This window comes from Oncorhynchus mykiss, chromosome 10 (assembly GCF_013265735.2).
Source record: "Oncorhynchus mykiss isolate Arlee chromosome 10, USDA_OmykA_1.1, whole genome shotgun sequence".
In the NCBI taxonomy this organism is placed as follows: domain Eukaryota; kingdom Metazoa; phylum Chordata; class Actinopteri; order Salmoniformes; family Salmonidae; genus Oncorhynchus; species Oncorhynchus mykiss.
The window spans coordinates 41,363,061-41,375,812 of NC_048574.1; the positions used below are offsets into that span (position 1 = coordinate 41,363,061).

At 41.0% G+C, this 12,752-nt stretch overlaps 1 protein-coding gene across 8 annotated transcripts in view; it reads right to left on the minus strand.

Annotated features, from left to right (window-relative positions):
* LOC110533890 (roundabout homolog 2) overlaps positions 1-12,752 on the minus strand; it is a 184,927-nt gene that overhangs the window by 106,237 nt on the left and 65,938 nt on the right. For 5 of the 8 annotated variants that reach the window (XM_021618477.2, XM_021618476.2, XM_021618474.2 and 2 more), the window contains exon 2: positions 855-1,181. In XM_021618477.2, coding sequence (XP_021474152.2) covers positions 855-1,181 — 327 coding nt within the window. Of the gene's footprint in view, positions 1-854; positions 1,182-8,358; positions 8,934-12,752 lie in introns of those variants that run through there. The other 3 variants (XM_021618480.2, XM_021618479.2, XM_021618478.2) reach the window with 2 other exon arrangements.

Below are 12,752 nucleotides of genomic sequence, written 5' to 3' on the forward strand. Positions count from 1 at the left end.
TCAAACAGGTCTTTTTAACTATGTACACACACAAACACACACACACACACAAATGTAGGATTGCACACACGTGCACGGTGCACACAAGAACACACGCAAAGAGGAATATAGAAGATGGAAGGCACACAAACATGCGCCCACAAGGATCAGTCAAATAGGTCAGGTCAAGTTACACAGATGATGACAGCCACACATTTTACATGTGGGCTCAGTCCCCATCCCTCAACAAAGATGTATGCTCCTTCCATATAACACCCTAACCTCTATCCCCTACATACATATAGTCACCTCCAAAGCACTGAAAAATTCAACACATCATTTAACATCAACCCCTCCCACCTCAGAGACCACATTAACTTCCCAGCGAGGGGCAGAGGAAGTACACAACGTCAAATGCAAATAAAATAACAATCTAGAGACTTCGCCAATTTATCATGATTTTTTCATTCAGTCTCTTAGGACCCCAGTAATGGCCATCAATAAATCAAGCTGCTGTCACACTCTTAAGACCTATAGGGACCACTATATAGAGAGCCTATAGGTCTAGAAACACATGCACGCGCAAACGTATGAATACACACACACACGCGCAAGCATTTCATTTTTCAACACAGCATTATTCTCTGCAATTATTCTCCATAATTATGCTTCTACATAACTTGAAGTTATGACCGTAATATTGCCACCCATAAAACATGTAAATGTGTTACTAATATCATTTTTATGGTCATATCTTTGAGTTTGCAATAACAGCATCATTAACACATACACAAAGGCAACACAGCTAGGCCAATGGGGCCTATCTCTCCAACTTCATGGCACTCATCCATAAAATAGATAGTTGTGGGACTTACATGCTACTTCTAATGATGCGTTTCTGCTCACTGCCTCCCCCAGGTAGTTACGGGCCACACACACGTAGCTGCCGTCGTCTGGCTTGCTGCGTCGGCCGTGGACGATACGTAGGAAGAAGAGGGAGCCGCTGGGCAGCAGCATGCGGTGGGAACGGGGGTTGTCCCGGTCTGTCTCCACACGCTCCCCGTCCTTGTACCACTCCACCGTGGGGGCAGGACGCCCCTCCGCCTTGCAGTTGAGGGTGGCTGGCTCCCCCTTGGACACAATGAGGTCAGAGGGGTGCTCCACTATCCGGGGAGGGGAGTCATCCTGACGAAGACGAGATCCTGAGAGGAGAGTAGAGGAGAAAAAAGGATTTGCTACACATACGACCACATAAGATAATATGTTCAGTAATACCACCTGACAATATCGATAAGGCTGGATTGATGATTGTCTGAGAAAAAAGCCTATAAATGAGAGCCAGGCCTTGACAGGGAGCACGCACACCATGTCACCACAAAACACAAGCCTGAATAGCCACACTGACAGACAGGAGCCAGGGAGTGATTATCGCTAATTAGCTTTTTAATTTACACACTCTGTCAAAGGCTCTGTTCCTCTTAGATGCCGCTGGGTGGTGAGTGGGTAAAGGTTTTTTGTGACGTTTTTTATTGTTTTGGTGTTCGGTAGGGGTTTTTCGGCTATTTCGAGCACCCACATATTTTAGTTGAAGTCGAAGTTTGGTAGCTGAAGTCTACACCCTTGCGTTCGGTGATTGGTCAACAGTACTACCCCAAGGAGAGGGAACTATGGACGGGATACTTCAATGAAGTGTTTGTTGTTATTCAACTAGTTTTCATTAACATTTTTTCACTTGACAAATACTGCACCAAACATTTTAGTAGGATGTAAAATTGCACAACTAAGACCTCTGCAAAAATGTCAAAAGGATTTCCAGATGTCTTGATTTATCTTAGATTCCTTCAGACTATTTTGAGTAAGTTTTCATAACAATCGGTAATCGGCATTTTTGGACACCGATTATGGCCGATTACATTGCACTCCACGAGGAGACTGCGTGGCAGGCTGACTACCTGTTACGCGAGTGCAGCAAGGAGCCAAGGTAAGTTGCTAGCTAGCATTAAACGTATCTTAAAAAACACAATCAATCTTAACATAATCACTAGTTAACTACACATGGTTGATGATATTACTAGTTTATCTAGCTTGTCCGGCGTTGCATATAATCAATGTGGTGCCTTATCATCGAATCACAGCCTATTTTGCCAAACGGGTGATGATTTAACAAGCACATTCGCGAAAAAAGCACTGTCATTGCACCAATGTGTACCTAACCATAAACATCAATGCCTTTCTTAAAATCAATATACAAGTATATATTTTTAAACCTGCATATTTAGTTAATATTGCCTGCTAACATAAATGTCTTTTAACTAGGGAAATTGTCTCACTTCTCTTGCGTTCTGGGCAAGCAGAGTCAGGGTATATGTAGCAGTATGGGCTGCCTGGCTCGTTGCGAACTGTGTGAAGACCATTTCTTCCTAACAAAGACAGTAATTAATTTGCCAGAATTATACATAATTTTGACATAACATTGAAGATTATGCAATGTAACAGCAATATTAGACTTAGGGATGCCGCCCATTAGGGGCGGCAGGGTAGCCTAGTGGTTAGCGCATTGGACTAGTAACCGAAAGGTTGCAATCCCCGAGCTGACAAGGTACAAATCTGTCGTTCTGCCCCTGAACAGGCAGTTAACCCACTGTTCCTAGGCCGTCATTGAAAATAAGAATTTGTTCTTAACTGACCTGCCTAGTTAAATAAAGGTAAATTTAAATTAGATCAAATACGGAACAGTTCCGTATTTCACTGAAAGAATAAATGTTTTGTTTTCGAAATGATCGTTTCCAGATTTGACCATATTAAGGACCTTGTATTTCTGTGTGTTATTATATTATAATTAAGTCTATGATTTAATATTTGATAGAGCAGTCTGACTGAGCAGTGGTAGGCAGCAACAGGCTCCTAAGCATTCATTCAAACAGCAGTTTCCTGCATTTGCCAGCAGCTCTTCACTGTGCTTCAACCATTGCTCTGTTTATGACTTCAAGCCTATCAACTCCCGAGATTAGTGCATATAAGAACATCCAATAGTCAAAGGTATATGAAATACAAATGAAATAGAGAGAAATAGTCCTATAATTCCTATAATAACTACAACCTAAAACTTCTTACCTGGGAATATTGAAGACTCATGATAAAAGGAACCACCAGCTTTCATATGTTCTCATGTTCTGACCAAGGAACTGAAACGTTAGGTTTTTTACATAGCACATATTGTACTTTTACTTTCTTCTCCAACACTTGTTTTTGCATTATTTAAACCAAATTGAACATGTTTCATTATTGATTTGAGTCTAAATTGATTTTATTGATGTATTATATTAAGTTAAAATAAAAGTGTTTATTGTTCATTCAGTATATAATTATAATTGTCATTATTACAAATATATATAAAAATCTGCCGATTAATTGGTATCTGCTTTTTTTGGTCCTCCAATAATCGGTATCGGTATTGGCCGACCTCTAATTATGAGTAACTGTGAGTAAATGTGGAAACAATTGTGAACGTCGGTCTCTAATTCTAATTGAGTCTTCAAGTAGGCACATGTGTGCCTGTTAGGATATATAACAGCATGGACATCTAAATGTACAGTGTATGTGTGTCTTTGTCTCCTGGGTGAATGAGGAGTCTGTTTCTCTGTCCCTCTTCCAGGGTTGGATGTCACCGTGAACAAGTCAACAGGAACGCATTCCTCGTGTGGTGTGTCGGTTGGAAGTGGAGGAAAAATTATTGCTCCCATGACTGCCTCCAGCACTACCCAGTACCCATAACCCTCCTCTTCTCCCCTTGTCTGTGTCGGCGACGCAGTGAGGCAACACCACACGACATGATTCTATCATTACTCTTAAGGAGATAAATGAGATATTACAAACAGTACTCTGTCTCTCTGTGTAAGGATGGGAGTACGTACTTAAGAGGGTAACCTGGGAGCGAGCTATAGCCTTTTGTTGGATGATGAGACTAGCTGAGCCATGACAGAATTATATGTTTTAGTAATAGGTTTAGTTTTCTGCATCTGCCGCTCTTTCAAGTACACACACATCTTTGCTAGTGCTATTTGTATTGGCATCTGGTAAAAATTCACTAAATCAATCCAATTCCACCTTCCTAAATCCAGTTGACTCTTCCCATTCCAATAGATGGATTTTCTAAAGCCTTGTGACTGGCAGGCTCCCTCCGTCGCAAACTGAGTGAAGCTGCCAGCCACTGTTCTCCCTGGGACACCACACTCCATAAGGCCACTCTCAGATGATTCCCAATACCCAGCCTACTCAAGTGTGCCGACTCCCTGCCTGTCTAACTTACTCTCTCTTCCGCTCGCTCCACCTTCCTCCCCCACACCCACCTCCACCTAGTGTTTAATGGCCCTAATGGGGGCTGGCTGGCTGGATCCATTCAGCTATAACCACAATCATAAAATCACACATAACCAAAGATCTCTGCTCTCAAAAACGCTTTTCGTTTCATTAGTCGTTCAATGAGCTTGTTCATGGAACTGCCTACGCAATTCATGCACTCAGTTTCACCCAAGTCCTGAGAGCAGTACAGAAACTGAAACAGACTAATGCTGATTAAAACCACCAAGGGCTTACTCTACTGCAGCCTTGCATACAGTACGTATGAGGAGTGGTTTGCTCACTATAACAATGGCTTCCACCGGTGGATTTAGCCCTGAATAAAGATCTTCCAACAACCTGAACTTTCTGAGATAACGTTTTCCCCAACAGAGCAGCCATGGTCTTGACAAACTCATTACTCGTTACCTTATCTCCCTCTCTGAGGTAAAACTGTACGCCCAGGCGACAGCAGCGCAGTGGCTGTCTGAAAGCAGTAATGCCATAGATACGCTTGACTGGGATTTAGCTGAAATCTGGCGACATAAAAACATATGAAAACACCACTATCTCCTTCTGCACTTTAACTTTGACCATATCAACTGTCACATCCATTTCGGCTGACATCCCTCTCCTACTGTACATAGCTGCTGGCTGGAACATTTATAAAGCGAAGTGTACTGAGAGAACCCAGTCAGCAAGAATGGTTATAGTAATACCATCACCAACCACTGATATTATCAACACACTGTACTAATTTTCACAAATCATAATGTCCTTTGTAGCTACAGTGCAAGTACAATTATACTTTTATAACGTATAAATGTATTTTAATTGCTGACTGGTGAACTGCACTGTGCACTTTCAGTGTTTGCACTTACCCAATGTCCACTTATCAGGAATTGACTGAATATGTGACCTGTTTTATTAAGCTAGGTGTATGTCGCATTTCACTACTTCACAAGAGGCATTTTAACGTGGTTTTGTGTTTTTTTGGCAGAAATGCCTTCTGGAATATGTGAACTTTCATGTGCCTTAATAACAAATGTGTATTCCATCTGTAAATTACGAGCCAAGTTGGTTTAGCCACAGAAAAAGACAGGAACCTTCCCGCTAGCCATGACTGGATGAGATAATGTATGGGCTGGACATGCCGGGAGATGCGTTTGGATTGGTCTACCTTGTAGCACGACTCTGTCAATAACGTGAGCTGCTCAGTATGTGCTGATAATCCTTTCTAGCTCGGGTTTTTGGAAGATATAACGTTAGTCATCAAGAACTACAAAAGTTTTGTTACTTTTCTCAACAACATTGATGCCCTGAATTTAGCAGGCGCTATTGACAGAGCAGTTGGAAAAAGTTGTGATGGGGTATTTTTCTGCACATGCCACGGTCAATGTGAACCGGAATGACTTGACACAACGATGGCCAAACAAGATGTAGCTATTAACAAAACAGAGTTAAATGGTTCCAGTCTGCCGTGAAGCATTCATCCATGTATACGGGTAAGAGTCTAGCTACATTTTCAGATATTATAAGTTTCTAATTTTGTCAGGAAGTCATTTTCATTGCAAGTTAAAGAATACTGTTAGCTAGCGAGCGAACATTAGCTTACTGGCTTGCTAGCTCATGTTAAGAGTATGATCTGTGTAGTAGTATTATTCTAATCAGAAAAAACTATTTGCATTGCTAGTTATAGCCTAACTTTGGCTAGCTAGCCTTGGACCTAGTTGGCTAGCTTTAGCTACCTGCAGATTCATACTACTGCTATGACAATCAGTTTGTATTGGTAATGTTAGTAGTATACAAGTAAGCATTTCACTGTACTGTTTACACCTTCTGTATCCTGTGCATGTGACAAATACACTTCGATTGTATTTTATATAGTGTGTGTTTGCCAGAGACGGTAATGTGAAGAACAACATGACCTGCACCAAAGTCAGTTTAGGATATAGGGCCAAGGACTAGATAGAGTGTATTTTTACCTGAAGTTTTTCCTCATTGTAGGCTACTACTTTTACCACTTTTAGTCTTGAAATCTTTGGTTGTTTACTACACTACTCACATTGTTTAGCACATGGCCTCACATGTGAATCCTTAAAGAGATGGGTGGTGCAAAAGCTGTGAATGATTTTGAGTGGGTGTAGACAAAGAAGAGCTCTCCATCAGGTGTACCAAAACATTCAAGGGCCATTTTCTCAAGAGGGGTTACAAGTTTATCATCTTTCAAAGCAGAATTACTTTCCAATTGTTCCTCAACTGAAGTGTATGATATACCATTTTCTAACTCTGAGTCTCCACTGTTATTCAATGTAAAAAACACAATTTCGAATCCAGATGGTAAGTCACATATAGACTAATGATTATTGACCCTCTTGGACAATGGGAAAATTCTGCAGTACTACAAGGTTTATTCAAGCCAAACTCTCCAATCCAGGCAGATGATGATAAAGTGTCTTTCTCTGTGACTTGGCGACGTCTCGTCATTTTCCTGTTTAATCTCAGGCTTACTTTCATTCACACAGCGCTGCCAAGACCTTGCTCATTTAAGCACTCACAGACAGTCAAACAAATGGTAATTGCCCATGGCCTTGTGCCTAAAATCCTCTACTAACCCCACCATGTCACCCTCTTTCACGCACAACACTAACACACATGCATAGGCAGTACAAACCTCAAACCCAACTTAACAAAGTTAGAAAGAAAAGAGTGGCAAATCAATGAAGAGAGAGAGAGAGAGAGAGAGAGAGAGAGAGAGAGAGAGAGAGAGACAGAGAGCGTGAGAGAGAAAGAGAAAGAGCGAGAGAGAGACAGAGAGAGAGAGACTTTAATGGACCGTAGACACTTAACGCACAGTATAACACATGCTTCCCAATTGTAAAGGTATAGGAGTTTAAAAAAAAATCCATGTAGAATAAGCAATGGGGTGGGCACCAGTGTATATAGAAGTCAACAGCCATTGGGACATCCCCCACGCCTTGGGGCACCAACCTCCTTTTTCACCAAATCAATGCTCTCAATGTGGACATAATAATCAACAACAGCTGCATGTCCAGTGGGGGACAACACGGTTATGAGTTGTCCTCAAGGGACAGACAGTGCTTACAGTATGTTCTGTGACCAGGGGACACAGTGTCCACATATTACAAACCAAAACAAATCAAAGGACCATAAAGATCATTCAGCATAATAGTCTCCATGACAAGTTTTGCTACATTTCAGACAAAGGATCTAAACTCCACCAGCTGCATATCAGAACCCAAATCAACTGGGCATAACACAAGTCTTCTGATGTTCAGGGTCCACCTGCATATAGATGCACCAACACAACAGCTTCCTCTTAAGAAGCTGTTAAGAAGCTCTTAAGAAGCTGTTAGAAGGACATCAATGGTGTCTATGAAATTTGAAAATGTTGGGATGACAACTTATTATATATATAAAAAAGATGACAATAAATCGAAAACGGACACCTATTGAATATGTGAGTCACCTATGGGCAATTCATAACCATGCACAGAATGTCATTAAATTAAATCTGAATAACTGCTGTATTAAATTATCAGCCAAGGGCAAAGTTAAACCTTTCATATCCTCCCTAATGATATACGTGCATGATATCAATTAGGAAGATTAAATTAATGAACTTTGGAATTAATCAGGAACCCCCAAACCAAGCATATGTATACATTATTAATTATTATGACTGTTCATCAATTTCAACAAATCGATCAAATAACACAGTGACAATATGTTGCTCGTAAAATAGTCAGGTGTGCTGCAAAGCCAAGTTGAAAGGAGCAATCCCGGCATGCTGGAACTCATTGAGCGCGCAATGGGAGACCACACGTGCAACCCCTTTTCACCTGTCTTTTCCAACGTTTTGAAATGAGGAATAAACGGAACAACTGATGCAAAATACTGTTGTTACTGCAGGTGGTCTAATCAAACGGGGGGATGGAAAACGAAAAACAGGAAAACGCTATGTTTGTATTAGAAAGTTAATCGTGTAGACCAAATCAAGGTTAAGATATCAGGACTTACCGTTGATTTGGGTGTGCAATAGTCCACAGAAAAATAAAAACCGTAGTAGACCCATTCTGGCATACTGTAGTAACCGTCCACGGTTTATCTGCACACAGATTTGTCCGATAGACTTCTTTATCTTGCAGATTGTCCGACTCTCAATAGTTTTGGTTCTTTGAACATGAAATATGGACTTTTAATACAGTTGTTTATCGTGAAGTGTACAACGAAATCATTCACGAGACGACTTCATGTTTTCTCTCAAAGAGCGCACCGGATGGGCAGCCTACTTCTCCATACATAATGTTTATAGCTGGGTGTCTCACCAAGCAGACACCAACCGCGCAGAGCAACGATGTGCTCGTCTCATAACATCGCCCCGACCTCCCAGAGCCTATTTCATGCAATGTTCCGTCCAGCTAAAAGTGTCCAAAGCGAAGCAAACACTCAATATAGATTAGAAATAGTCAGAATGACCATGATTTTAAATATAACTTCGAATGAATGTGCGCTGTTATATCTTTACACTGTTGTGAGCCAACAGTGGTGGTTCCAGACCCGAGGTGAATGAATAGCTGCAGTTACAGCTCCCTCCTCGTAGAACTGTGAAACACTGGTAAAGCAGTGGGCTATAGGAACGCAGATGCGCAGACTTCCATCAAACCAGTGCAAGATGTTGCCCCTATGCGATGATCTGAGGTCAGTTTGGGTTTACATTAAGATCTGAATTAGACGATAAACTGATCCTAGATCTGAACTGTACACAGCCGACGGGGCAGCAACATACAGAGAGTGCTGTGGAAACCGCATACAAATTACATAAACACATTAGGCTATCACAATATTTATTTGCAAGATGTGAGTGCAGGAATGTTATTTGGGATTGGTGTTTAATTAAATGGCTACCTTTGCAATTGGTATGCGTTTGATAGGCAAATTAAGGCAATCAATGGTACTGCTCTGTGCCCGTTATAACATCTGGAGTAGGCCTATATAGGCTAAACATCCATGGACAATAAAGTAGCGTCCCCTATCGACGACATGGCTATCTCATAGATCTCGTCTGGCATAGACAGAATGGGACTGCAAAGTGTTTTGTATATGGCAATTATCTCAGTCAATATCAATGACAAAATGACTGCTAATAACCCATGGCGCATACTGTCTCCTGTCAGCGGTCGATTCCTGCAACATGCATCACAGGAATACAAATCCTGTGATATATTTTTATTGAACTGCGCATTCAATGAGTTATTTGAGCAAATACTCTTCCCAACAAGCACATTCAATAATGCTTATCTACTGATAATTCCGTTTGCTCGGTGGACTGAATTGAAATTTCCTGTGACTTTTTGGTTAATCCCTTTAGTATAAAGGGAGTCATCATTTAGTGTCAGGAGTCATCCAGGTGGTGGATAAATGTGTGTGCCTTTGTCGCTATTGAGGATAAGGTCAATCTGTTATGGTACTGTACTGTAGGTAAAGTGAGGCTGTTCCAGGTAGATGGCTGAGTGCAGAGCACTCACAGCAACCTGTACTCAGGGGTAGAGGTAAGATAGCAAACGAAAATATGGGACACTCAAATTAGTATGATACAGTATGTTTCGTTTGGTATGGTATGTATTCATTTGTGTATGTCCATCATCTGTTTTGTATGATATGTTATGAATTCAATTCGTACAATATGTCACAAATTTGCAATATGTATGATGTGTTACATATTCCAATTTCTTGGTATGGCTATAACGTTAGTTAGGTGGTAGGTGGCTAACGCTAACATCAGCTAGGTTGCTAACGTTAGCTAGGCTAGGGGTTAGGCGGTAAGGTTAAGGTTAAGGTTAGGGTTAAGTTAAAGTGTTAAGGTTAGGAAAGGGGTTAGCTAACATGCTAACTACTGTAATTACAAAGTAGCTAACAAATGGTAAGTAGTTTTTAATTCGCCCAAAAAATATTTTATTCACCCAGCCATCCACCCTGACCAACCAACTTCCTTTTGTTTTTGCCAAACATAATATATCACACTAATTTTAGTGTCCAGAATTTCTATTTACTATGTTACGTCCAGTCTATGACACCAGCCTGCTCACAGGTAAGTGCTGTCATGAAGTGGAAAGAAACCATACCGTGATTGCTTCTGATGGGAGAGAGTGACCCTCTTCCCCTCACACTTCCCTTTCTCTACCTCTGACACGCACATCTGTGGACTTGTCCTTTTAGAAGATGCCTCCACATCTCCACTGCCATTATTGGCACTCTATCTGAAAGACACTTTGACAGAAACAAAACATTGATAAAAGTTTCATAAATGGAATGTTCTGAGGCGCATACTCACACCCCAAAAAAAGGCTATAACACTAGTTCCATTGAGTAACAATGAATATAGTTGTTGTTCGCCAAATAAGAGTTCATACAGCCCTTGGAAATGGAATGTTCTCTCACTCAATAATACATAACAATGGTTCATGAACATCTCAATGAAATCGGCGCAGGCACTCACTCACTCACTCACTTGTGTTGTTCATGATTTTGTCAAAGGGTTATAGGCCTATAGGTTACCATGTCTCACGGCCAGTGGAAGTGATAGGTAGCCTAGACCCAGGAGGAAAATAGGATTTCTTATAGGTGCATGACGACTTAATTTATGTGAGGAGAAAAAAACAACCCATCTTTACGAGAAAAAACTATTTGGCTCAGTGTCACTTTGCACTTAACTTGTAGCAAGATAAATAGTCTAAAAGTCAGTCCAAACTTGACCTGACATACCATACACATGTCTGTTCCTCTCCTTCTCTGTCAAAACTGAAAGGTTGGAACCAACTAAACACCCGTATTGGGAGAATCTCAAATGGTTTTGCTTGAATCCTCGCATCCTCTCCTCTGTCCTCTCCTCGTCTGGTTTTGAAAAAGTTAACTGAGTGGAGGCATGGAGAGGAAACATGGAAACAAATGAGACTCTCCTTCTCCACTCATGTGCCATGAGACATGGAGTTTACAAGCAAGGGCAGACTGGCCATCTGGCATTTCAGGCAAATATCAGATGAGCTGGTCACATTTTTTTTTTAGCAAAACGATCATTTTCTATTATCTAGATCAGAATCTATCATTGTATTTGCAGGTCTGAGAAAAAAATGCCTTTTATAAAAATGTCATGCAATTCTGTCAATTTACATATTAGCAGAATATTTTTTAATACCACACAAATTACCGAAATTACAGGCTAAGAATGGACAGAGAATGGACAAATAATTCAATCTGAGACGTCATTAGGAATTTGAGCATGGTACTTTCAAAAGTTAGGACTACCATCCTACTCCAGACAGAGTAGGCCTACAAATGCTGAAAAATGTCAGCTTTAACTGCGAGCTACTCTTCTTCTTCAGTGGCGTAACGATGAGAGTTGATCCCAAATGTTTCCCTAAAAGCTGTCTGGGTTTAAACATCTTCTATTGTCCAGAAAGGGAATAGTTTAATACGTTTATAGTGACAGAATGACATTACTTCTTAAGCAAGGTAAATGTTCTGTCTCCTTGACTATAGAAGGTTGTAGCTTAGCCTCTGAATGTAAAAAACAAAAAAAACAATGACATCCCCATATGCATCAGTGCCACGTCTTTCCCGGGTATTTTATAGCTTGTTTGTAGCATAAAGCATTGCGAAACAAAGTGCTGCTATAGATCACTTTTTATAAATCAGATCTGCTTTATTTTCTTCAAAATCTTAAGCTAACAAGGAGTAGGCCTGTGCTTCTTGCCATTTTCTTTAATAAAAGGTAGGCCTATGGCATACCCACTCATACCCCCTCAATTCGAGTCCTGGTTTTAACTTAACAGCCCTTTACTGACACGGAGGTAGGCTATTTAAAGAGTGCATGGTGGTCGGAGGAATTAGCCGACAAATCTATGGATATAGCAGCCTATAGCCTAATTTCGTCTGTCAAACAGGTGAATTAAAATGAGGATGTTTAAAATGAATTATGCCTACCCGCATTTGCTTACTTTCAACACCATGAGCTGTCAATTTCCGATTGATTGTGCCTTTGGCTGCTGCTTCAAGTTTTAGCACCACGAGTGGCGGATTTAGGTATAAGCGACATGGGCAGCCACCCAGGGTGGCATCTTGCCGGGGGCGGCACGGGGCGCGGCACAAAAAGTATTGTAATGGTGACATTTGCACAATTGATTTTCTATCGCTCATTTGCATGTCACGTCAATTATATAATGTCACCGTGTGGGACTGTGGGTCACTTAACCTTGTCGGAGTGGGCACCTTGATTATAGTTTGTGAGCTAGGCAGGCTACTGCCTGGGAAGGTCTCCCACTCAAAAGTATGAGATGGGGAGGGAGCGCACCTCTAACTTTGTACAGTACTAATGCAATTAGTAAGATCAGTCACACTACGAAATGCTACCAAAT